General features: G+C 41.4%; 1 protein-coding gene across 1 annotated transcript; it reads left to right on the top strand.

Annotated features, from left to right (window-relative positions):
* Window positions 1-11,496: 11,496 nt before the first annotated feature.
* Window positions 11,497-17,840, top strand: bmp2b (bone morphogenetic protein 2b). Its single transcript, XM_077510533.1, has 3 exons — window positions 11,497-12,071; window positions 12,716-13,083; window positions 16,626-17,840. Exons 2-3 carry the CDS (start codon window positions 12,729-12,731, stop codon window positions 17,531-17,533), a joined length of 1,263 nt encoding a protein of 420 aa, XP_077366659.1. The 5' UTR covers window positions 11,497-12,071; window positions 12,716-12,728; the 3' UTR covers window positions 17,534-17,840.
* Window positions 17,841-25,939: the final 8,099 nt, after the last annotated feature.

Below are 25,939 nucleotides of genomic sequence, written 5' to 3'. Positions count from 1 at the left end.
ACAAATATTTCATGAACCAAAGTAATGTAAATGTAATGTAAAGTCGACATCTAGGCGAGCGAAGCATGTTAAAATGTTTGAAAACATGAAACAAAAAAAAGTAAAAGTAAACCATGTAAAGTAACCATGAAGGCAATTGTAGGATTGAAGGATAGAAAATAATCAACGGCGAGCTTGTTTAATGTCATTGGTCTTATTTAACCTCAAACCCTATCGAAAATCTGACCTTGCCTCGTCTGATATGAGATACTGGGCTCGGTGCGGGCCTCTTCACTATCCCGCATGTGACATCAGACATGCTGATAAAACACGTTTTGTACATCAGTCTAATCTCATCCAGTGAGGTGGCGATGCATTTTTATCGAAAGTGGAGATGTATTACCGGGTGTAGCTGGAGTTTAACGTTTAGGAGTCCCCCAGTCGCTCACAATTAACTACATTACACGCTACGCATTTTCATCATCTCGGTGGGCAGGTGATTGAAAACGTTGTGGTGTTTGGGGTTGAAGGTATATATATATATATATATATATATATATATATATATATATATATATATATATATACTAGACTAAGTGCAATTTCTGGAATAAAATGCGTGGGAATGCTGAAAGCTGAATGCTAAGATTTGAATGCATGTAGAATGTTTATGAAGTAAATTAAGAGATAAATTATGAAATTATAACCTCCTGGTTACTGGACAATGCACTTTACCAACTGTGTTACCAAGCTGTATCAGAAGGTAAGTTATAAGTATGGAAGCGGGCGTAGAAAGTGATACTGAGAAAAAGTTCAATATCTGTCCCATTGAAAATGAATGGGGAAAAGTTGATATTAAATGTGAAATTGTGCAAATACTGTAAGTAATGTGGAATCAGATGATATATACCCCCATGAGGCGTCAAAATTAGAAGTTGCTAGTTGAAATTTGAACAGTATAAATTGGAAGCATTATGTGGGACTTGTTACGCGGCAAAAAAGTGTGGAGAATAAAAATCACAATAACATATGTGGGAATGCTTCAGCATTCCCACAATAAAATAAGAGTTAAATGAAAAAGATGCATTGTGTTGTTAAAAAAAAAAGAAAAAAGAAAAAGAAACAAAAGTGTGATTGATTTGTGTTGAGTTTGTTTTTCTGCCACTAGATGGCATAATTGCATTTGTAAGACGTTAGTGCATTTTTCTTTTCATATGAAGAGATCATCTTTAACATGAAGTAACTTGTAAAATTCTGCACATTTTTAAAATTGTAAAATACAACTTGACCCAAGTCTCCACAAATATATGCATTATTATTCAATTTATTACTGCTAAATTTTGACGTGGACGTGCCTGCTGCATTTGCAACTTAAATTCCCCGAGTACAGGATTTCCAAGTAAAAAATTAGTGGCATAAAGTAACATTAAATTAACTCAAAATGAATGAATTAATTTTAACTTTTTTTTTTTTTTTTTCCCCCGCCAGTTTATTTGAACTTCAAACTGTACATCTCTTATGGCATTGTACTTTTGGAGGTTCCCACTGTAAACGCAACGCTCCACATATACTGTGCAGCTAAGTGCTTCCCCTTCATCAGACTGTAAACAGCTGCTCGGGTCGCTAAGTGGTAAAATGTAAATTTTTACGCGGGCTGTTTACGCAGAACCCAAGCTTCTAATCATGCAGACGTATAATTGAGTGACGCGTGGTCTCTTTATGAGTGGAGCTGCATTCAAGAGGGCACATCCCTGTACTTATCCATCTCTAGCTCTCTCTCTCTCTCTCTCTCTCTCTCTAACATGGAGTTGACATCCTCTCATCCTGGTTAAATGGAGCATGCGTTTATCCCATTCCTATTGCATGTTAACAAGAAGGTCAGTTTTATCGCTTTATCTCAATTTGTTTACACATTATCAAATGAAACACCCTTTGGAAATGTAAGTGCAACTGTCCCTAACATAAAAAGTTTATTAACTGTATGGTTGATGTTTTAATTAACATGTTAACTTCCACGCATGTGTAAATATATGCTAGCTAAACCAGTGTTTCGATTATTTTAAGCTATTAATGACTGCCCCTTACTTGGAAAGCCTGGACTGGGGGAATTCCAGTTGCAACGCAGCAGATACGTCCACATTAAAATTTAGTCATAATAAATTGAATAATAATGCATATATTTGTGGAGACTGCGGTCAAGTTGTATTTTACAATTTGAAAAATGTGCATAATTTCACAAGTTACTTCATGTTAAAGATTAGAAGGAAAAGGAAAAATGCACTGAGCGCCTACGTCTTACAAATGCAATTATGCCATCTAGTGGCAGAACAATGAACAACAACACAAATCAATATCACACTTTTATTTTATTTTAACTAAATGAATTACTGATGAATGAATTACTATGAAATTACTTTACGACTAAAAGACGCAGCCATATTTCGATTGGTTTAAAAAAAAAATTCACTCTCATGTTAACAAGAATATGAAAACGTAGGGTTTTCCCCTACATTTTATTGTACATTTAGAACAAATAAAATTTGCGATTAATCTTGAGTTACTATTGAAATCATGCGATTAATTACGATAAAAAACTTTAATTGCCTGACACCCTCTTTTTGTTTTTTTTTCCATTCAGTTTCTATGTGCTTTGTACTCAGGGTCACAGGGGAGTTGGATCCTAGCTTAGCTGACATTGGGAGATAGGTAGGTTATCCGACAGGTCATGTTGAAGGGCACACGTAGACAAACACCCATTGACATTCGCAAGTCACATTCAAGGAACCTTCAAAGACACTAACAAGCTAAGCTAAGTTTTTTTGTTTTTTTTGTTTTGTTTTTTTTTTTACCAGAAAGATTTGGTTGAACTCCTTTTGAGGGTGTTCGACTTCATAGCCTGCAATGCACGCTTATAATTACAGGCCAAGCGAGGAGATTAAGAGTGTCATGGAAAAGAAGCCGCAAACAAATAAACAGCTCGCTAAATTACGCGCCGTTTGTAGCGCGCGACCCACGTCAGCGCGTTCCTCGGTTTGGAGCCTTGATCGCCTGTGATCTGCGAGGGGGCCGTATAATCTGGAGATGGACTTGTTGCTCAAATTAGTGGGTAAGAGAAGCGTGCCACATGTTCAGTATCCATAAATATTGACTTGGGCTTTTTTTTTTTTTTTTTTTTTTTTCTTGCCGACAGTCTCTGACCCTAGTGGCTTTTCCATTTCGGGACCAACCTATATGGAATCTGTCCCATTTCCACCCACCACCCTCTCATTCGCACCGCACGCACGTGCTCGGCATAGTCCTGTCAAACACATGTGGCGCGTTTCAGCTTGAATCATTTTCCCAAATGCATTAAACAACATCAAATTAGAGAAGTCACAAAATGTCACAGCAAAATCTGCGGAGCTGATCTTGTAGCAGGCATGTTCAAGAGTGTAAAAAGTCCATTTGGCTCAAGGCGGAGGAATGCGGGCCGTGCGTCTGGCCAAGTTGCTGTTAGCAGCAGGTGAAAGGCTAATGGTTGGATCCTGCGGTGTCATTTCAGGGGTTCAGCTGCCCCCCTCCCCACTAACCGCCCCCGACTCGTGGAATGTAGGTGATGACAAGCGAGGGCCGTACCATCCGTATCCAGAGCAAAATGCGCACGTTAACAACCCACCATGGATTCATGGATTCTAAACTTCCTCATCCTACTACATAAATCCACCTGAAAGACAAATATCGATACAGGGGTGTCAGAAAAGTTTCAGGACTGGTGTCAAAAAAGACATTTCAACCCCAGAAGAGTTGACATAATCCAAATTATGAATTTTATTGGTTTAGACACGCAAATACGCATGTCATGTCGACTGCAATCATCTATGGATCCGAAGGGGTTAAAATCAATGTCATAAGATTGCCAATATTGTACGGAAAAAAATCCTGATTCCGATAATGTAATATTGGGGATTTGTTACATTTTTGTTGTTGTACATTTTGTGTTTTGAGAATTCACCACAAATTTTTGTGTTAAATGTTTCCAAATTGATTTCAACCCCCAAAAGTGCATTTTTGAAACCGTGACCTAAATATAAGTCAGTGTTGGAGTTATTTGACAAAGTTGATTTATTTAGTGTTAAACCAAAGGCTCCGCCCACTTCATTAGAATGGCACTGCCACAAAAACGTCTGGGATATTATATAAAATGTATGATACAATCATGTATTTCATTATTGGTAAAAATGTCATCACAATAAGGATTTTTTTTTTTATTATTACATTATTGGTAGGGATGGGCGAGTACCGATACCAGGTATCGGTATCGGGCCGATACCAGCCTTTTTTCCAAGTACTCAAGTACTCGAGTACTCGTGACGCAGACGAGTACAAGCGACCGATGGCAGAGGGAGAAGACGTTAAGTGAGTCCTCCTTGCCTGTAACTGGCGCTAGCTTGCAGCAGTTTTTCACCAAAACTTCACCGGTTTGGAAATATTTCAAAATTGTGAATCTTGAACTAAAAGAGCATTTTTGTGTTTTATTTTGAGCGTTAAGACTATTGAAGAGTGACTGTGCTGTTTTTTTTTGTCAAAATTAAAGGAAATATATTTGTTTAAAAATATCTTTTCGTGATTTTTTTATTTGTCAAAATGTACTACTGGTATCGGCAGTTGGTATTAGGGATGTAACGATATCCAAACATCACAATACGATATCACGAAATGAAGGTCGCGATACGATAATTATCACAATATTGTGGGGGCGTTGGAGATATTTAAAAAATATCGCAATATTGTAAAAAAAAAAGAGCGCTCATACTAAAAAAAAAAAAAAAAAAAAAAAGAGCGCTCATACTAAAAAAAAAAAAAAAAAAGCAAAATATTGTGCTTTTGTACATAACAGCAATGCATATAAACCACCTACAATCTCTAATAACAATATTGAGGCACTCACTTGCTAATGCAAGCACATATTGATCGCTTCACAAGCAAATTAGGTTCACCTGCATCTGACATTTAGCATATATTTTAAACATAGAAGGCCAAAACATCCCTAATAAAAATTAAATTGCACTAATAAACTAGCCACTAGAGGGTGCTAGAACTGTACAAATGGAAACCAACCTGACTTTTTTTTTTTTAACAGATGTGTTCTTTTTAAATATTGTGAACACGACGACGACGATATTGTGGTAGTTTTAATATCACGATATCACGATATTGCCCTTATCGTGACATCCCTAGTTGGTATCGGTATCGGTCTGAAAAAAAGTGGTATTTAACATCCCTAATTATTGGTGAATTTAGTTACATTATTGGGTCTTATTACATTTTCAGGAAACTACTACATTATCGGGTGCTACAGAGGTTATCAAGCAGACCCATTTTGATGATGAGATGACGTCAATATGAATCCTTCCCGGATTATTATATTATATCTTGCATTTTGGAGTTGAAATATATCTTCTGACACCAGTCCTGGAACTTTGCTGACACATCTTGTACCGGATGTGCCGGTGACCAGTCCAGGGAATAACTCACCACACCTCTTGGATCGCACCAAGAATCTTCAGATTTTTTTTATTATTTATTTATTTATTTTAAGTGTATATACTTTATATTTGGGGTGTAATGGCACATATTCATATTTGAATTATTCAGTTACAGAACCTTCACAGTATGAGAGCACGTTATGTAAGGAACAGGAAGTGTACTGTAACTGCCTCACTTCTTACTCCGTAAACAAACTTAGCTCAAAAGGCACTGTCAAGAAAAGGTCTCCATTTTAGTAAATAGACCAGGCAGACAAGCGCAATAGTTTGAAAAGTCGCATGTATGTTATGGTGGCCACCTAATGGATTTTCTGTGATCTCTCTATATCACAGATTTTCTCCTGGTGGGTCTGGAACGTATCCCCCACAAAGAATGCAAGTTCTCTGGACTTGACTTTAGATTTACATAGATGTGTGTGCAATTTCATGACCACAAAAAGCCAGGGGTGCTTTATTTATTTATTTATTTTTCTTACTGTGAGTCCACTTCAAATGCTTTTTAAATAAAGTGCTCATGCTACCATTACATAGCCGTGTCTAGGAATTGATCAGCTAGGACCGGAGTGTTCTGAGGAGATCATGCCGCTTTCTTCAGTCCGATATTTTGTATGTCATTGTTGGAGACAGATATGCCGCATTTATCTAATCTCAGCCCCCAAGTTGATCCAATTACATGCTGATTGAAAGGGCAACACTGCGGAGCAAACTGTGGCGGTTCGATATCTTATCTGCGACACAAATGAACGACCTAGCGAGAAGTCCGGGGAGAGGTTAAACTGTGTCAGGGAACCCCCAAACAAACAATATATGAATGAATGAAACAAACTCCTCGAAGCCATTTAACCAATAATTGTTCAGAGATTATGTAAATAATAATCGCAGAAATTAGTGTTTGCTGCATGTTAATAGTAGGGGTGTTTGGTAGGTTCTGAGCAACTGTGATGTCATTTTTAGTTGACAGCAAGTTGCAAAATGGCCGCCCCTTGTGATGGATAAACAGGTGGATTTTGCTGCTTAACTCATATTCCACAAACCCAATATTAATCAGATTCTGTGTTTAGACTAGTGGGGCCTCATAGAATACATTATTGCAAGGAAAATATTTGGGTTGACGTTCCTTTGAAGATTTCAACTATTTTTTTAACTGAGTCACCGAATTAACAGTAATATACAGATTTCTTTTCGACATCCCAAACCATTTAAGCTGCATTTTCCTAAATTCGTACAATGAAGAGGTTCTCCCCCCAAAAAATTGAGCATGACGTATAGAAATGTTCCCAATTGGAATCAGAGTGTGGGAAAAACTATAAGACGCGCTTGTTTTGACAGAGCTGCATTTCACTTGAATGATGTCCCCCCCCCACCCCCTCACTCGAAGCATCGGGGAAAAAACACGGCTGGAAGAAAAAGTAAACCACTCTGAAGCCCTTCACTTTTATAGCGCAGCAATCTCCGTGTGGGAGCCCCTCCGGTCTGACCTTGTGTTTTTGTTCAGGGAATATTTGTGGATCGCATATACAAACAAATGCACGCTGGAGGGAAAAGAAGTAGAGCAGCAATGGTGGCGGTTGTCTGTTGGGTTGTTCGCACTCCAGGACGCTGTTGTCATGCAGTGGGTGAAGCAATGATTGCGGTTTACTTCATCTTGAACAGTAAAAGAGGACAAGAAACGGAACACTACTCATGGAAAACTGAAAAAAGAAAATCCCACTTAAAAATTAACACGACATGGACAGTTGCTTGATCCCTTGTTCGAATTTTCATTACTTTTTCCCCATAAAGAGGCAAATATGCAGACAACCACAAGGAAATATTATACTGTATGTACAGTATATAAAAGAAGTCCTCGGTTTACCACTGACTTCGTTTGAAAAGGCGACGACATAATTTTTTTTTCTGAAGTTAGAACAGCACATTCCGAACCTACGCTAGTTGTAAAGTCATAATTACAGCAAATATTTGTATGGTAAACACTAATACACAGCAATGAATATAAAGCAATGAAAAACAGTAAATACAGCAGGGACTGAGCATGCATGGTTTTTAACGTATAAAGGGACTGTCATAAACCAAGGATCACGTATTCTAAGGTGTAACCAGCATGAAAACAAAAGAGCTCTATATGGGTGAAATCAAGAAATTGTGAGAATATTATTCTTTTTGTGTTTCTTTTGAAATGTCACTGAAACTGTTTCTCTTTAAACAAAAGAAAATCTGCTTCCTTACGATACCCAATGTGAACCGAATCATGACCTTAACTCATTTGCTCCCAATAACGTGTAAATACGTTTTTCTTAATGTTTTAAGTGTCCCAAAGACATATTTATACGTTTTTTTGTTTTTTTGTTTTTTTGTTATGCTAGAGCATACAGAAGGCTTTGATGCATCCTCTCAACTGCAAAGAACGGTTGCAGAAATGGTAGTTATTACACAAACGGCCAGCAGGTGACAGCAGAGCAAAGGAGATCAACCAGGGCCATGTAGAAAAAAAGCTCAATTACTTACAATTTTAAATAGATTTGTGAAAACTGATGAAACTTAGCTCTCTTCTAATACTAATTGCTGCAAAACGGAAACAGATAGAAACACTTTTTTTCCTGATGAAAGAAGAGACTTTAATCTTTCTTTTGGTAGGTTCCATGCATTTATAGCAATTGAACACAATATTCTGTGGGCCTTGCAAAATCTGTCAAAATCCAGTAAAACAGCCGGGAGCGAACGGGATCGCTTCTGTGAAAATGGCTGGTAGTGAATGTGTTAAAAGCAAGTTACAGAGTGAACCGTGCTTTCGATGCATACCGTTACAGTACACTGAATTCTCAGAGCGAAACCTCAACCAGAACAGTCCAGTTACGCTCGACTGAATAACCTGAGAATGAAATGGACTGGATGAATGAAAATATTCACAGGCATGTATTAAATAGAAAATACAGTATCATTTTAATTGCAGGGTATCCCTAATGTCTGAACACAAAAACTATTTGTGCCCAATCTAGACTCCGTCAGCTAGCAAAGTATTAGCAAAATGTTAAAATTGTACTCACAGTAGTGTGAACTGTGGTCAAGATGGCGCCAAAGACCTGGCTAATAGAAAAGTAGCAAATGGTATCAAGGAAGTATTGTTGAAGTTGATGTCTGGGAGTCTTGTGTGCATGGATACACATACTTTTTTCAAAATCAATCTCGAAACCATTTATTTTTAAGTGTGATATAAATTGAGTTTGAACTAATATACAGTTTTTGGATCATCATTTTTGGTATATTTACATTTGAAACTAATCACATAATCAAGTAGAAAACATTTTTACAGGGTGTGTCAGTGTGCCAAGGTAGCAATACAACAACAACAAAGATTCCAACCATGGAACAAGATTCCAGTAGCAAACATAATACATCACTTAGGATCCATCTGTAGCACTAAAGTGACTAACGGTATGTAACCAGAGGCCTATCAGTATTTTAATTGCTAAGTGGATGATCTGGGATTATCCCTCATCAAATGTTATTGTCCCGGGGAGGAGACAAAGATATCTTGTGATCTCTGCGGGCTTTAATCTATTGCCATCACTTTGGATGAAAACAGAGCAGCCGCTTTGGCCAAAACACAGCCGACCATCTTGGCCTAATGGACTAAGAGCAATCAATGGCCGCTTTTCTTATGGAGATGCACCAAAAAAACAAAAACAAAAAAAGAAAGAAATAATTCCTAGCCCGCCTTTAGCGCTTGCTAAATAAACAAACGCAACAACGACTCAATCACTTGCAAATAATCCAAGTGACTGACACCTAAAGTTCTTCACGGGGAGACGGCAGGAAGCTCTCGGCCGCAAAAAGCGTAATAAGCAAACAGAATGATGCTATTTCCACGTACGAGACGCTCGCACATACTGTAAGTAGCAGCGGTATGGTTGGACGTGTTTACTTTACCACTATTTTTATCACACCAAAAAGTCGCACACAGTCAATGCGGACACTTGTCAAATGGTTTTGGACTCGGAATTGAGGCCATATTTGGCCACAACATGTTGAGTAATGTTTCTGACAGTCGAGACTTTGACACACAGAGGTGGTCTACATCGTTTGTGCCATCTCCAGCCCGTAAAAAAAAACTGCCCCAATGCTTGACGTTTAAAGAAAATATTTCTCTTTACATGTTTTTGTTGAGTTCGTCATCATCATCATCATCGTTATTTGTCATGTACACACACATGGTGGAATTTGACCTCTGCATTTGACCCATCAGTAGTAGCAAAGTAAAATTCTGTTAGTGGGATACACTGGAAGATCCGGGAGCAGTTTGGGGTATCAGTGTCTAACTACTGTCAAACCTTTGTGTTCGGGGAATGTTGGGGTGTGGATGATCCGTTGCCGCAACCTCTCTACCCTGTCAACATGATGGGTGTTTTTTTTTTTTTTTTGGCCTAGATTTTGATTTGAACTGGGGTTCCCATGGTGGCAGGCAATAATATATATTACATATAAGCATATATTTAAAATAAATAAATAAATGTGTGTCATTCGGAAGTCCAGAGAGCAGGCCCTCGGTTACATCTTGTGCATTTATTTAAATTGAAATATGCTGAATATTTTACTTTTTTCAGGTTTGTTTGGATTATCAGAAATTTTGCGGCGATTAACTTTGGAAAAAAGCCAGTCAGTTATTCACTCTTTGTTGTACCTATTTTTCATTACGTGACTGAACACATTTTGCATTTGAATTTCTAATCTAAAATTAACTTTATTTATGCTGATTTCCGGACATAAAACAATTTTTAACTAGGTATGGTCGAGTACCGATACGAGGGATGGGTATCGGGCTGATACCGGGTCTTATTTCAAGGTATCGGGACACACAATGTCGGCAGATACTAGGATCGTATCAGCATCGCCCTCTTGTGGCTGTAATACGATCAGAAACTAGAAATTAGAAGAAGAGAAAATTGCCATTAATTTCATGCAATTTTTAAGGAATACTTATTCAACCATTTTCTGCAGTAAAAATGTAATATTTTGTCATTAATTATTTTGATAATTATTTTTCATGTACAATTAATACCTTTAAAAACACATTTTGCCACTAGCTGTTGACTGAAAATTACATCCCTTGCTCAGGACTCAGGTAATAACCAATCACGGCTCATCTTGTGACCGTCACATGACCAAACCCAGAAAACAGGTGAACTGTGAGTGGTCATCTGAGCACTATGTCATTTTCAGTCGATAGCTAGTGGCAAAATGTGTTTTTATGGCTCCAGGTGGAGGAGTGGAACCGTCACTTGGCTTCGGTGCCGGTTGGCGTGGGTTCACTTCCCCGCCTGGGAGACCATGAGGCTTTCTGTGCGTGAGTGAGTGAGTGAGTGAGTGAGTGAGTGAGTGAGTGAGTGAGTGAGTGAGGAGAAAAAAAAAGGGGGTTTATCGGTATTAATTACATGAAGTATTATGTTCCGTACATGAAAAATAATTAATTATAGAAAAACTCAAGTTTTATTGCTGAAAATGACTAATAAGTATCCCTTTGAGGAAAAATGCGATATTGGGAAGTATAGGTTTTTCTTTAAAATTATCTGTAATTTTTAGAGTGAATTTTGTACTAGTACTAGTTTTTTGTTTTTTGTTTTTTTTTTTAACAATTTTTCATTTATTTAGTTGTTGAATTTCAAATCTTTTATCTCATATCATATATATATATATATATATATATATATATATGTTAGTCCAATTCAGATAAAATGTCTTTATTACGAGGTTTACAATTTGGTACTAATCCAAATTAGCATTGTTGTAAATACTATTGTAGCTTTTCCTTATCATAAAAGCCCCCCTGGGCGAGAAACCAGAAGGATGCTTCAGGGCTTCCAAATCCTATGAGGAAAACAACAACAAAAAAAGGGGGGGAGGGATTGGGTCACTTGCTCTCATGCGTGTTTATTTGCCGCGAGAAAGAGAGAGAAAAAAAAAGTGGAAAAAAAAGTTGGCTTGGGTGTGAGTCCCGCACCCACCACCACCACCACACTACTGCCACCCCTCCCGCCCGCCTGAGGGGTAGAAGTCCGCGGGAGGCGCTTTCATGGGCGGCCGTGTGATTGACAGCCCCTCGGTGACATCACCGGACGACAAAAAGAGTCGCCGGCCGAGGGGAAGGCGCCAATCAATCGCAGCTCTTCACCAGTGGCGCACGGCGCGACCGTACAACTTCACTCCAGAGCGCACCAAATATTCTTTCCTAAACATTTACACGCTTTTGTCGTTTTTGGGAAGATGTTCCGCCGAGACGCTTTATACTTTGATCGCTCCCTCTTGCGTACACACGCTTCCTCGTGACGAGAACGCGTCTCCTTGCCTGGTTTTTAAATAGTTTTTTTTTCGTGCGTAAAAAAAAAAAGACGAACCCAAGAGAGAACCAAGCCGACGTGAGTGACGTTATGTGCCCGAGCGGACAGGTGAGGGTGTCGGGCTGTCTGTCTGTGGTCCTCCGCGGAGAAGCAGCGTGGATTTAACGCGACTTCATGTGGACTTCATCGGAACCCAACGGTGGAACGACGACCGGACACAGCGCTTCCTCGTCAGGTAAGAAGAAAAAGCAAAACTAATTGAGCGTATGAGTTAAAACATTCAAGTGACTTTGCATGCATGCTCTTAAAAAAGGCACCTTATGAAAGTGGGTAGAGTGTTGATAAAGTGCATTTTTCCTTTGGAGGCACTGTTTCTTTTCTTTCTTTCTTTCTTTTTTTTTTTTAAAGATGTGTTGTACATCTGGCCCTGGTGGTTGCACGTCAGATCTAACACCTGCAAGCCTCTTGAAGTAACCCTATCCCTTATGATTATACAGTCAAAGCCTCCGCAAATTGACGCTTGTAGCACCCGGCCGGCTGGCAGGCAGGCTTGGGCCTCTCCTTTTCCAATTTTTTTTTTCCTCCCTTCTTCTTTTTTCCTCTTCCCCCCCTCGAGAAGAGTCTTTCATGCCTCTTCTGATCTCCGCTCGCCTGCATTCCTTCGGTGTATTTCTAATTGGAGACTTCTTTGATTTGCCCTTCCTGTCCTTCATAAACTTCCTCCATCTTCATCTTTGAGATCAATCTTTATGCCGTGGGTTAATTCCCAACCACCAGCACCCCCACCCCCCCACCTCTTTCAAAGGAAAGAGGTGTCTTCCCCTTTCTTCCATGTTGTTGTGCAAATTGACAGGACCCCCACTTTCTCCTCCTCCGCAGGGACTGACTGATCATGGTCGCCGTGGTCGGCTCTCTCATGGTACTGCTTCTGGCTCAGGTGTTGATGGAAGGCGCAACGGGACTCATCCCCGAGGTGGGCCGAAGGCGGTACGGCGAGTCGGGCCGGCACAGCCCGCAGCAGTCGGCGGGCGCCCTGCACGAGTTCGAGTTACGGCTCCTCAGTATGTTCGGCCTGAAACGCAGGCCGTCGCCAGGCAAGCACGCCGTGGTACCACGGTACATGGTGGACCTGTACCGCATGCACTCGGCCAACGGCGACCACAGCGCCCGGCGACCCAAGAGCATGGGAAGGCACGCCGAGACGGCAGCCAGCGAAGCCAACACGATTAGAAGCTTTCACCATGAAGGTGCGTATTAGCGACACACCTTTACCTGTCAGCCTCCAGCTCCTGGGCTCCCTCACACAGCCCAAACATGTACTTAAACATGACTCAGGGTGTCAAGCACGCTGACTTCAGAGCACTCGGTTGTTTTACGCTGCGGCTTAATGTATTTGCGCCGTTAACGCAAGTTGTGGGGACCCTTCCAAAAAGGCGGTGACGCAAGGCCTTTGAGCAAACACGGGGGTCTGGAAACCACTGATGGGAAGTAACAAATACTTCAAAACTGTACTTGAGTAGATTTTTCAGGTAACAAAACTTGATTATTTACTTTCTGACAAATTGCTTACTCCCTATATTCGAAAACAAATATATGTACTTTCTACTAACGCCGTCAACTTCAGTTTTTCAACCTTGGGAAATATGACGAAAAGAGAGAGCAAACAGCAGTTGAGATCTTAATTAACATCTTGGGATCTTATAAGGCATAAAGAAAACAGATACAGCACTGACATGGAGGTGACATGAACTTAGGACTAACGACGTTAGATCTAGACTAGACTTGTATTTAATGTCAGTACTTTTACCACGTCTGCTGGCCACAGCTGTCGCGAGGGCTTTAAAACATATCCAAGTGGCCGTGGAATCCCCGGGGTGAATTTGTTACTTAATAATTGATGGTGTTTGCAGTACGCCACAGAAAACAGTTTTTCCAGACACGCACTGCAGGAGCGGGATAAAGGGCGGCGTTTGCCTTTTTACAGGTGATCGCTCAGCCCTGGTTACTTCAGCAACACACAACATGGCATTAAGGCAAACACGTCATACTGTCAGGCGCAATTCCAAATTGTTATCCTGAGTTGTTACGTCTGTAACCACCTGATTAGGTGGATTTTTTGTTTCAGTGGTTTAAGCGTTGAAAACTACTTAAAATGTCTTAAATGTGAAATAATCCTACTCGCCACTTCACATATATTAAAATTATTGCTACAACAGTTAATTCTTAAAATTAGTGCTTGCTGGCACAGAAACGTTACATAGGTGGCTACACACAGAGACCTCATACACAGCATTTGAGTGTGTGTATAGTGGGGAAGTTTCCATCTGTGTGAGTCAGAGGCGTTTGTGTTTACTCGGGTGTGATGACACCCAGTGATGACTCGGACACATTGCATACAAGGCAGGTTAAAGTGTAGGCCAAACCAACAGAGGACCAGGAACCCTAGCAGAGGGTCTGCACTGATGAGCGCCGTTAGACAAAGGAGCTAAAGTGTTTTTTGTGTTAGAGCGTAGGCCAGACTCGATGAGGTCCAGGGACCTCTACAGAGGGGAAAGCCTTAAGTGGGACTGGACAGAAGTGGTCACTATTCTGGTTTGAGTGTAGCCCAGGCCAGATGAGGACCAGCAACCCCCACAGGGGACTGGAACCTGGACTGGAACTGGAAGGTGCTGTTAGAAGGAATGGCCACAATTCTGATTAGAGGGGAGGCTAGACCAGTTGAGGATCAGGAACCTCAGGATCAGGGTATTGGAACAAGGGGTGCCGTTATAGGAAGGGCCAAAAGTGATGAGGATTCTGGTTAGAGCCTGGTTGAGGACCAGAAAACCTCTAAAAGCTCTGCAAGGGGGTATGACATCCGGGGATGCTTTCAGCGACAAAATTGATGACGATTCTGGTATAAGTGTAGGCTGATTGAGGACCAGGCGCTTCTGCAGAAGCTCTGAAACAGTTACAACAATTCTGGTTCCACTGTCGACGAGACCATTGGGAGCAAAAAGATGACTATTCAAGTTATAGCATAGGCCAGACCATCTAAGGACAAAAAGTGATGACGATTCTCAGGTCTCATGACTGAAAAGGGCCCCAAAAAATAAATTTGTGACATATAGACACGGAGCTTTGGGAACGTGGTTTTCTGTGTTTATACTCCCCACCGACATTTTTATCCCGTGCGACGGCTCTTCCGATCTCTAGAGACAGATTAAAAAATAAATACATCTTTGACACATCTGCTTATGATAATCATTATGCTCAGATGCATGGTTTCGCCACAATCTAGAGCCAGAAATACAGTGTTACATCCAACCCAAAGCGACACTCTACCTGTTTTGTTTTGGCATGGAGCGCGAAAAGAAATTATGAATGTTGATAAATGCAATCTACGGTTCACACGTTTTTAACAAGCCCGGGCTTGTTTGCTGAGGAGGAGGAGGCTGGGGAGGGAGCTAAAGACAGCGTGACAGAGAGCGAGACAGAGCAAAGAGGATTTGAAACACGGAGAACAGGAGGATTTGGGAGTCGGTGGGGAAAAAAAGAAGGAAAGACAAGGTAGAGTGGGGGTAGCGGGGGCTTTCCCCACATCAAATAAGGAGTGATACGCCTAATTGAGGTCTTTGTGCCTCTGGTGGGAGCTTTAGGATGAGATGGTGGAATTTCCTAAATGGCTCCTTTGAACGATGGCGTGCACAGTTCAAAGTTTGCGACGACGTGTGCGCATTGCCGCTCGTCATGCTCACAAGTAAGAGTTCAAAGCCGGATTGCGGCACAGAAAATTGCACGCCGCACTGTAATTTGTGTCACTTACGCAGCGAGAAGGGAAATACCAATGAGTCTATATACTGTGCTTTCTTAAACATGCCTCGGGGCAGTCATAATAACGTGGCTGGTCTGCTGTGAATGCACTTTCAAGGAACAACCTCTCCAGGACTCTCAAACTGTCCTGATCCCTAGCTCAATGAATCCTGTTGGGGTTAATGTAGTGCTAGACTTGATACTGTATTTCAGAGCATCAACAGGTGGATTTATGAAGTCATACACAGTGTTTCCCCCGGTGGTTTTAAAGCCTGGCGGCCCGCCAGGCTAAGCATTTAGCTCGTAGAACTAGCTCCCCGTAGATGAATGGTTGTTCCCTCATGTCGCCGGTCGTCATTTTCACCTTTGACAAATGATGATTCATGATTGCTGAATGTTGGTCAGTTGTTAGTCACCCGCCGAATACGTTTCGGACCCCCGCCTCCACCCACAATATTTGCCCAAATATTTGACTTTGGTTCCCAGTCCGTTCTTGGGAAACCTTGCATAACTGTCTAGTTTTGTTACCATGAGAGAAATCAGGGTGCAATAAAGTCATATTTGCCAGAGATGCTGATTATTTATAGATGAAATCCATCGCTACAGCCGTGTTTCGCTAGTCAAACTTAGCCATAATAATGTTGCTCTGACCAATTAAAGGAGCGAAAAATTGTTGATGTTATTGTTGACCACCTAGTTGTCCTTGCGAGTCTTGGGAATCTGGCTGATTAAAGCAACAGTCCCATTGCTAATTTATTTCTAAATTCCATTGGCCAGCACACCCTATTCTCAAGGCCCTAGGCAGGTTACAGTCACATGGCAACACATAGTAGCTGAAATCTCCATCCATCCATCCATCCATCCATCCATTTACTACCGGTTACCCGAGGCAGCTGAAATCTTTTTAGACAAAATGAAAAAATGAACATCTCTTCTGGTAATGTTATGATGGCCTACTTCACAACTCACCGTATCTTGTCTATGCTGTCTCTTCTAGAGTCTATGGAGGCTCTGGCCAGCCTGAAAGGCAAAACCACCCAGCAGTTCTACTTCAACCTCACTTCCGTCCCAGAGGAGGAACGCATAACCTCGGCGGAGCTTCGTATCTACAGAGACCAAGTCATGGGAGTCACCGCCGCCACCCCCAACAACAGCTCCGCAAACGTCAGCTCGGCGGCCGCTGGCTTCCATCGTATCAACATTTATGAGATATTTGGGACCCCCAAATCTGGCAGTGGGGACCCTCTAGTTCGCTTGCTAGACACCCGGTTGGTGAAGGACTCTTTGAGCCGGTGGGAGAGCTTTGACGTTAGCCCCGCTGTGTCTCAGTGGACCTCCGGGAAGGGTCACAACCACGGCTTCATGGTGGAGGTGCACCACCCAGCCGACTGGCAGGCGAGCGACGAGCATGCGCAGCGACGCGGAAGGCACGTGCGCGTGAGCAGGTCCCTGCACCAGGACCAGGACTCGTGGCCTCAAGCCAGGCCCCTGCTGGTGACCTACGGCCACGACGGGCGCGGGGACTCGGTTCTGCACACGCGGGAAAAGCGCCAGGCCACACTCCGCAAACAGAGGCGGAAGCACCAGCACAAGGCCAGCTGCAAGAGGCACGCGCTTTACGTGGACTTCAGCGACGTGGGCTGGAACGAGTGGATAGTGGCGCCCCCGGGCTACCACGCCTTTTACTGCCACGGGGAATGTCCCTTCCCCTTGGCGGACCACCTCAATTCCACCAATCATGCTATTGTGCAGACGCTGGTCAACTCTGTGAACTCGAACATCCCCAAGGCGTGCTGCGTGCCCACCGACTTGAGCCCCATCTCCCTGCTTTACCTTGATGAATACGAGAAGGTCATCCTTAAAAACTACCAAGACATGGTGGTCGAGGGATGCGGCTGCCGGTGAGAATGGGACAGCGGGTACAGATGGAAGGCGTCAAAAAGGACTAAGAGACATCTAAAGGTTAATATGGACACCCGGTTTCCCAATGAAGACATTATTTATATGAAAAGACACAAACAGAGCTATCCTGGAAGAAGAATAAAAAAACAATATATGAATATATTTATGTCTACGTAAAGTTGGGAAATAAATATATTAATCAGAGGAATATATTCCTTTTACTGGATTTGAAAATGTATTTCTAATGTACATTTCCAAATGGGTGCAATACCACATGAAGTATAATGCGCAGATTTTTATTTTGTATTTATTTCTATTATAACCACTTTATTTGTAAATAAATGTGTATTTATCGTGAGAAAGTGTGCTCTGCCTCTAGTTCTCCCAACATACAGCAAGAGACAGAAATATACGCACAACCAGAAGCGTGTTTTCTTACAAAGATTGCAAAGCAAGCAGTGAGCTCTGTATGGTAAGTGTAACTGGAGCGCAACAACAATAGTGTAGTCGGCTGAGGTCAGAGTGCCACTGCTGCAATGAGGTGCAGTCATAGGACGGTAGAGACAAGTTACACAAGCGCCATAGACTCCCAGGGGAGGTTTAAAAAAATATTGGAGCTTGTTTTCCAAGAATGACGGCAAAGACCCCCAAGACTCTTGTGAAAACCAGTTCTCAGTGTTTTCCTTTGTCAAATTAGCAGATGAAAAGTGTGTTCACACTTGACAGCTTTGAGTTTGGCTAATACGAATTCTTGCGAACTCTCTACAGGTTTGATTAAGTATGAAGGCTTCGGTTTAGAACTCCGGTGTGACTTCAGCGATTGCTTTGTTCACTTAATCAACTATGAACGCTTCATTTAAAACAAACTGCTGAGATTTCTACGTCGGAAAGGCTAATATTCCAACTCTGGTGCCTTGCGCCAGGCCAAACCGGATAACCTAATTACAGGTGTGAACATGGCTTTAATTAAGTGTGACGTAAACAAGGACTAAATGCCTGATGCAAAACGTAGTGTATCATCTTCTGTTTTGGACCAGAGAACCAAATTACAAGCGGGAACATGGCCTTAATTAAAGTAGGGACGCCGATGGTTGTTTCATATAGAACCTTGTCCAGACGAATTGCATCCTTTTTTTTTTTTTAGGGCAATAAGAGAAACGGGTTTAAACTGGCCTGCGATTGGCTGGCAACCGGTCCAGGGGTGTTTTTTTGTTTGTTTGTTTTTTGTTTTTTTAAAGATGTAAGTTCATCAAATCGAATCATTCCACTTTGAAATATATTGAGATATTGAGGTATCAGACTTTTTTTTTTTTTTTTTTTGGAAGCTATATCTTAGAAGGCACATTTACAGTACTGTACAAGTTAATTCAAAAGTATGTAAAATGACAACAAGAAAGTAAGTGCACCATACCTCCTCTAACTGAGCCGTTCCGAATCGAATCGTAATCCCACTGAGTCAAACCAAATCACTTTTAAATCGAACCATACTTGAATCTAAGGCTGTTTGAAAGCGCTACATAAATAAAGATGACTTGACTTGAATCATTCCGTCATGTATCAAAAACCATATTGAAGTCTTTTTTAAATAGTTGTACCATAATATTAATCAATTATATAAATATGGTTCATTTATATTACATTATATTAAATTATGATATATGATATGATATATGATAATAAGATATATGATGATAACATTATATTATATTATATTATATTATATTATATTATATTATATTATATTATATTATATCTGGGGACAAATTAGCATTTTATATCCCTACTGCGGACACCCCATGTGATGTCTGGGGCTTTAGAGATTATGAAATAAACTAGGACAAAATGTTTGATTCAAAACGGACCGTGTATTATTTTCAGTTTTGTCCGGATAACCAAATTACAGGTCTCAACGTGGCCTTAATTAAAGAAGGGACGCCTACGTTTGATTCATTGGGAGGTTTCGTACTCACGCACGAAAAGTGTCAGAAAGAGACCACGCCAAGGGGCCCTCAGGGGGCGAAAAGAAACCGACCGGCACTTAAATTAATTAAGACAAACACACCTACACCTGTTCACATACAGCTCGTGCTCAGACAGATTAATTCCACCCTCACACTACTGAGTCATTGCTGTGTCTCAACACTGTTAGAATAAAAGAAAAACAATCCCAAGGTGGAAATTAGGAATGTGTCACAACGGCAAACAAAAACGTACGCTAACAGTGAAAACAGCTTGAGAGTCTTATTCACTAAGACAGTGGGAATGGGCTGGCTGGCAGAAACAAAACATATCATGTGTTGCAGCGAGACAGTCTGAAGCAGGAACACCTGTGTCAATATCTTCCTGCTTGCAATGTTTTTATGATGGAGGCACTGTCATTTCTAGCCTGAACTGAAGGCTAGGATATATATAAGACGCGAGGCTACAATGGCGGATAATAAGAGGAGGTGTATATGTGTGTAAGAGAAAACAAGCCCGGGGAGAGATTTGCACAGTTTTGACGGATTGCATTTTATGCTGTGTTTGCATTAGGGAAAGGTTTTGGAGGGATCACAAGGCCGCTCAAAATGCTCTAAATAGATTTTTTTTTTTTTTTTTAAGTGCGCGCACATTGGGACCGTGGAATGTTGGTTTTCAAACTCGGACACATGAAACGCTCGCATGGAAAACCAGTGCAGCAGTTGTTTTTTCAATCATCTATTCAAGGGCTTCCTGGTGGGTGCTAAAAAAACAAATGTGTGTTCAACAAAAGACGGTGGTATGTGTAACATTGAGCAAATATAAAAATTCAAATCATAATTGAGCATCATTTTCAAATGTGCACTCATCTTCTGGAGATGATGCAATAGTACGATGAAATGATACGATCACCAACATAATATTCTGCACTACATATCCCCCCTCCTGCCCCCCCCACTACATCATACCCCCATCTGGTGTCCATTTCTCTTTCATGGACCCCACCATATACCACAAGCCTGCACATACTTGTGCTAGTAGCTACTTTTAACGGTCTCGGGGAGGAAGTCACTTTATGGGCACATTTAATGAACATTTGATAAAAACAACATTGGACATTCCTGTGAGGGAGGTTGTGGGGGTAAGGTCGGAAGCTTTGTGTTTAAAACAAGTGTTAGATTTAGTGGTTTGTCTTTATAGTTAAAGTCTATAAAGCTTTCATTTGTTGAGGGTAGCAATACTGCTCCCTGAATGAGGCATACATGGGACACGCTCAATTCCTAAGACTCCCCCCTACAGCCAAATAAGGGTTGCAGTTCCTGCGACCAGTCCTCCTCCGCCTCCTCCATGCTAGTATCGGACAGCCCCTCTGGGACGGCTCCTAAAGTTCTTGCTAAGAACAGGTGTCAAGGGTCAAAGTCATAAGGAACTATTATCTCGGCCATTATTGGGTTGACTTCCAGGCCTCATCGCGGACCGCTGGCTTCCAAGTGTGGTCAGCCACCGGGGAGATGAGGAATCGGACAACATTCAAAATTCACTCACATTGCACAAAAGAATGGGTTTGTTTTTTTTTAGAAGAACTAAAAAAAAAAAAAGGAAATGGCAAAAATATGTTTTCAATCACCCTAAAGCACAACAATGTGATTTTGGAAAGCATCCCCTCACCTGCTGCACAGACTTAGCATCTGAGATCCCCACCCCGCGACTCCACCACTCCACTTGTTTCTCATGCAACATCTGGCACAACAGTTAAAGGTGTTCCAAGATTATTTTATGCACAACAACAGAGCAGCAACGCACATCTGATGGCTATTAAAAAAAAAAAAAAAAAAAAAAAAAAAAAAAAAGCAGAAGCTGGGAAGTCTAACGCATTTCCCAGCCTTCTCTGTCACATCAACATGCATCAATATCTCTTTTGTAGACACGTCTGTTGATCTTTTGATGCTATGGTAAGAACTCGCCATGTTTGACATCCCTCACGTCGAAGGGTGCGGTGAATATGAATTTGACTTTGGACTGAGAGCCTTGCTTCTTTCAGCTTGGGTCACATCAGACTCATCCACTGAAGAAGGCTCTGGTGTTTAGTCTCCGGGAAACTGACTCTTATTTTGCTCAATAGAGTCTGAGCAGATAAAATTCTGGATGTTCTCCAAATTTTAGGTCTGGCTAGATAGATGGATCCGTAGGTCTGGAAAGAAACAGCATTACCTGAGTTTGGAGTGGTCGGCTTGAACGGAATTTTGCGCCCAACTGAGTGCCGGTCTAGTTCGATTTTTGTCTGCGGTCCTCACTGACGTTTACCCTACAGGAGTTGGCATTAATGCAGCCGCTCTCCTAGACACATCAACAAACAGACCTCGGAGCTGAACTGGAGCAAGCGGCCTGGGAAGCTTAAGGAAAAAGTCTGGGGCATTTAGTGGTCGGATGGAAAATGGCAGGGTGCAGACACAAAAGAGCAGGTGCGGTGGGCATGGTTGTGACACAAACTATCCAAATGCAGGGATATAAAATCGGATTTCCAGATTCCTGGCAAGGCTCAGAAGAGGAATATATTTACTTGCTGCTTTTATCTTTGATGAGAGAGGCCTCAAAGTCACCATAGGCGATCTCCGATTGGCTCACGGCCACACGATTGCTCAGGAAAACGTATCGACGTGAGGCGAGACGTTAGCTTCTTGAGGGATTTCTCTTACTTGTGAAGCCTTTTTCTTCCTTCATGTGCTGCTCACGCTAATTTTAGAGGTGGTGCTGGTGGTGTTTTTTCTGTATTCCGAGAACAGCCAGCAAGATGACGTCCAACATAGCTAAAATTGTGGCATCTGCACTGCAGCTCTAAACACATCAAACGGATACGCGTCCACAGGATCGGTTTTAGCGTGGCAAATAAGGAAATTATTGCACGGTCGAGAGTGCTTTTATATGCATACACACTTAGTTAGGCATGTGAGCAGGACTCAGGAGTCAGTGTACATGTGACACAAATTAACTTGTTTGGACTTTTATCGCTACATTTACAGTACGAAAACTCAGGCAGGAATTGACAACACGGCGACTATTCTTACATATGTTCAGCCAGCGCCATTGCTGTAGAGTTAATCGTCCGTGCAATCGCTGCGCAGTTGGCCTGGAGTGACATGCTGAGGTCATTACCTCTGGCTTTGGAGGAGTCCATTATAAAGTCCTACATTTGCGAGCTAAAAACCATCGCCAGGTCCACAGTTAAACGGCTGTTTAATCACCACTACTTCCTTGGGGAAACATTGAGCAAAACCTTTGATGGACAAGCCCTTGTGCCAAACACTTTTTAAGAACAACCATTTGAAACATTATTCAAATCCCCTTTGACAACAGGAAAGGCTGTTTCAAACTGTATCACTCAGTACATGGATTGAATGGCACATCCAGTATTTTCCAAATCACGCTCCTTTTCAGGGACTATCAAAGGAAGGGGAATTCTATGTACTTCATCATCTTTTTTTACTTTTATTTTACTGTCGTTCTGTGATCAAATAAGTTCAGGATGTGTTTCCAGCCCTTTGTTCACCAACACATTTCTACAGAGGATACAGGAAGGACTTCCATATGGACCACATATGAACTTCTAAAACAGGCTGGCGAATGGATTTGCCTCTAGACACTGATCTAAGGTCAGTGCCGTGTTTATTCCTGTTGATGGTTACAGTTGGGTTTTTTCGGTGGGGGGTGGTGGGGGAGCAAGGCGAAAAGCGACTGATGACTAGGACGCTTGCCGAAGGGCGTCTCCTACACCCAGAGCTTGAAAGGGTATGTGTGGTTACGGGAGCGGCCTCCATCTTTGTAGCAGGAAGTGAAGAGATCAATCAAAGGCAGCGAGCAACATGACATCCCACAGCACGCCTGTTAAATAAATGTCCATCTCTGGCACAGTAAATCTCACCATCATGGATGCTCACATCCCGTCTTGTGACACATTACGGCCTTTTTGCAACCTTTGAGGGTAACAGTTAAAGCTCTGGCAGCTTTCAAGGAAGAAAAGTATTTAGTCCTTGCAGAGGTTTGATTCTCACGTAAGACCAATGATAATATTGTCTGGAGTTAGTGCAATGTCGATGCAGCACCTTGCGGGGCTCTAGGCCTGGAACTGGCTTTGCAGAGTACCCGTTGATCCCAAGCTATGAAAGGAGACCTGTTGAGGAGTTTTGGGGGTAGAGGGGGGCTCACTTGGTGGTCTATGAGAACAAGCTGGTGCTGAACTTTTTGTACTTAGTGCAGATTACCAGAAGGCCGCTTCCAGATGCAGAGCGCCAAGGGGGTGACAGGCTCTCATTTGCTTGGGTGGTATGGTAGAATTTTACTCCACCACACTTTTCTCATTAGCCTAATATGCTTTGTACAACATCCATCGTCAAGGACACAAGCATCAGATCATCCACATCGAGGTGCTGGTTAACGCTATTCGCGCTATTATCTAGATCAACATTGCGTATCTAAACGACAGGTGAAAATAGGTTATTACCATAATTATGCTCCGCACAAGATTCACGACAGCATCAAGAAAAGAACCGGTCATTGTTACTTTGTCTTAATAAACCGACTGTTTTGAGCTAACCCCTGACAATGCAAAGCAAATATCTGATTTTCTAAATCTAGTGGGAATCATGCAGATTTGATTTAGTCGAAAACCTGAAGAAGATTCACGATTATCTTTGGTTTGTGTTATTCGTTAACCGAACCACTTAGCCCACATTTACTTGTGGTTACTATGTGGTCAATAAAAGTTACATTTCAAAATAAGGGTTAAACAAATTACGTGATGTACCAAAATTCATCATGACAAAGACCTGAAGATTAACAACATCATCAAGAGATAATCGTCATTAATTTGTTTGGATACTTTGAATGTTTTGAGATATGGATTAACCATAAAAGTGTAATTTTGCTTAATTAGGTCTGATTCGAACATTGCGGTTCAAAATTAGATGAATGTGTTACATTTTGTTTTGTAACTTGAATACATGTTCATTCATTACATCAAGACCAGAGCAGCTCTCTGTTACTTTGCTTTAATTAGCCAAATGTCTCTGGCAACATGTTTTGAGTTTAGGCTTGACATTAAAAAACGAAATTACACTAAATAATTTGATTTATATGAACAGTTTAAGATTAGAAAAAATAATATTCATTTTGTTTGGACCCATGATTCAAGTCAAGTCAAGACAAGAGATGAGTGCCGTTACTTTGCTTTAATAAACCAAATGCCTTAGATCACATTTGACCTTTGATTTGACAATATAAGTCACTAAATTGAGTATGTCCGTTATCAAGATAAAAAATAAAAATAAAAAATAGGTGGGTGAACTCAACATTAAAACTGGTGGTAAAATAAATAAATAAATAAATAAATAAATGAATACAAAATAAAAATAAAAAGTACAGTATTATGCTTTCCTAAGTGTAAAATATTGCCAGATGTCCACTTATAAGTCTCAAAAACATAAATGTACAACATATGTTTAGAACTGAAGATACATAGTTTGTGTTTCTGGTTAAAAATCTAATAACTGGGGTTTATTTTGTATTATGTTATAATACTTGCTGATGAATCCTTCCCGTTTTCCCATTGTCTAATTGTTTTATTGTAATAATATAGCTAACCGATCACGATAATAGTGTAATCTGTGATTCCCACCCCTGATGACTAACACAGGCTACAATAATATTCTCTATGTTCCACTAGCACATGCTAATGAGCTGCTGCTCTCCCTTGAAGTCCCAGCGGCAACTCAGCTGCAAGGTGTATTTGTCACTCCTTCAACCTGCTGACCGACAGGCTGACAGCAGCGTGGTAAAGTCTGCCTCACCGGGCTTCCCGTTACTCACTTCCTGTCCCCGCCCTGCACCTGCACCTGCACCTCAACTTGTGGGTGATGTCATGGCAGGTTTTTCCTCTCCTCCAGCCATGGCATAATGTGTGAACATCCATCAGCAGGCTCCAGCTCAAACATCAGTCAAAGGGCCCACACAATGAATGTGGGTCTTTACTGAGGACCTCTTTGGCGAGGCGAAGGCTTTGGAGAGATGGGGCTTTGTTGAGGAGAGTGTCACTTCAAATAGATGTGAGGAAGACATCAGCATGTAGTTTCGTTAACTCGTCAGAACTGTGCCTTCAAGTTTGTCAAGTCTTTTTGCAAATCTTTACTGAGATTTGTATAATAAAAAGTGACCTTAAGGGCGGGGGGAACAGTTCTGTTTTCCGGTGAGGAGGAGGAACAAACTCTAGATGCCCTCAATATATGGAGGAATAATTACAGTGGCCCTTTATACCATCAGTGACCACAGTGAAATGATAGATTGAGAAGTGCGCAATACACTTCTTGGACAGCCCTATGACCAAATGGAAATATTGTTTAAGCACGAGTACGGTACATAGTTTTACCCGCTTTCCTATTTCGTTTTTTTTTTTCCAAA

The sequence above is a fragment of the Festucalex cinctus genome, chromosome 21, assembly GCF_051991245.1.
Source record: "Festucalex cinctus isolate MCC-2025b chromosome 21, RoL_Fcin_1.0, whole genome shotgun sequence".
Lineage (NCBI taxonomy): Eukaryota > Metazoa > Chordata > Actinopteri > Syngnathiformes > Syngnathidae > Festucalex > Festucalex cinctus.
The sequence above is the reverse complement of the archived record's forward strand: the minus strand, read 5'-3'. Positions and strand labels throughout refer to the sequence as shown.

What these genes read in the sequence shown, in the direction of transcription:
- bmp2b (XM_077510533.1), top strand. Translation starts at nt 12,729, where the DNA reads ATGGTCGCCGTGGTCGGCTCTCTCATGGTACTGCTTCTGGCTCAGGTG. An exon ending in TAGAAGCTTTCACCATGAAG is followed by an intron (nt 13,084 to 16,625) that starts GTGCGTATTAGC and finishes TGTCTCTTCTAG; the next exon opens with AGTCTATGGAGGCTCTGGCC.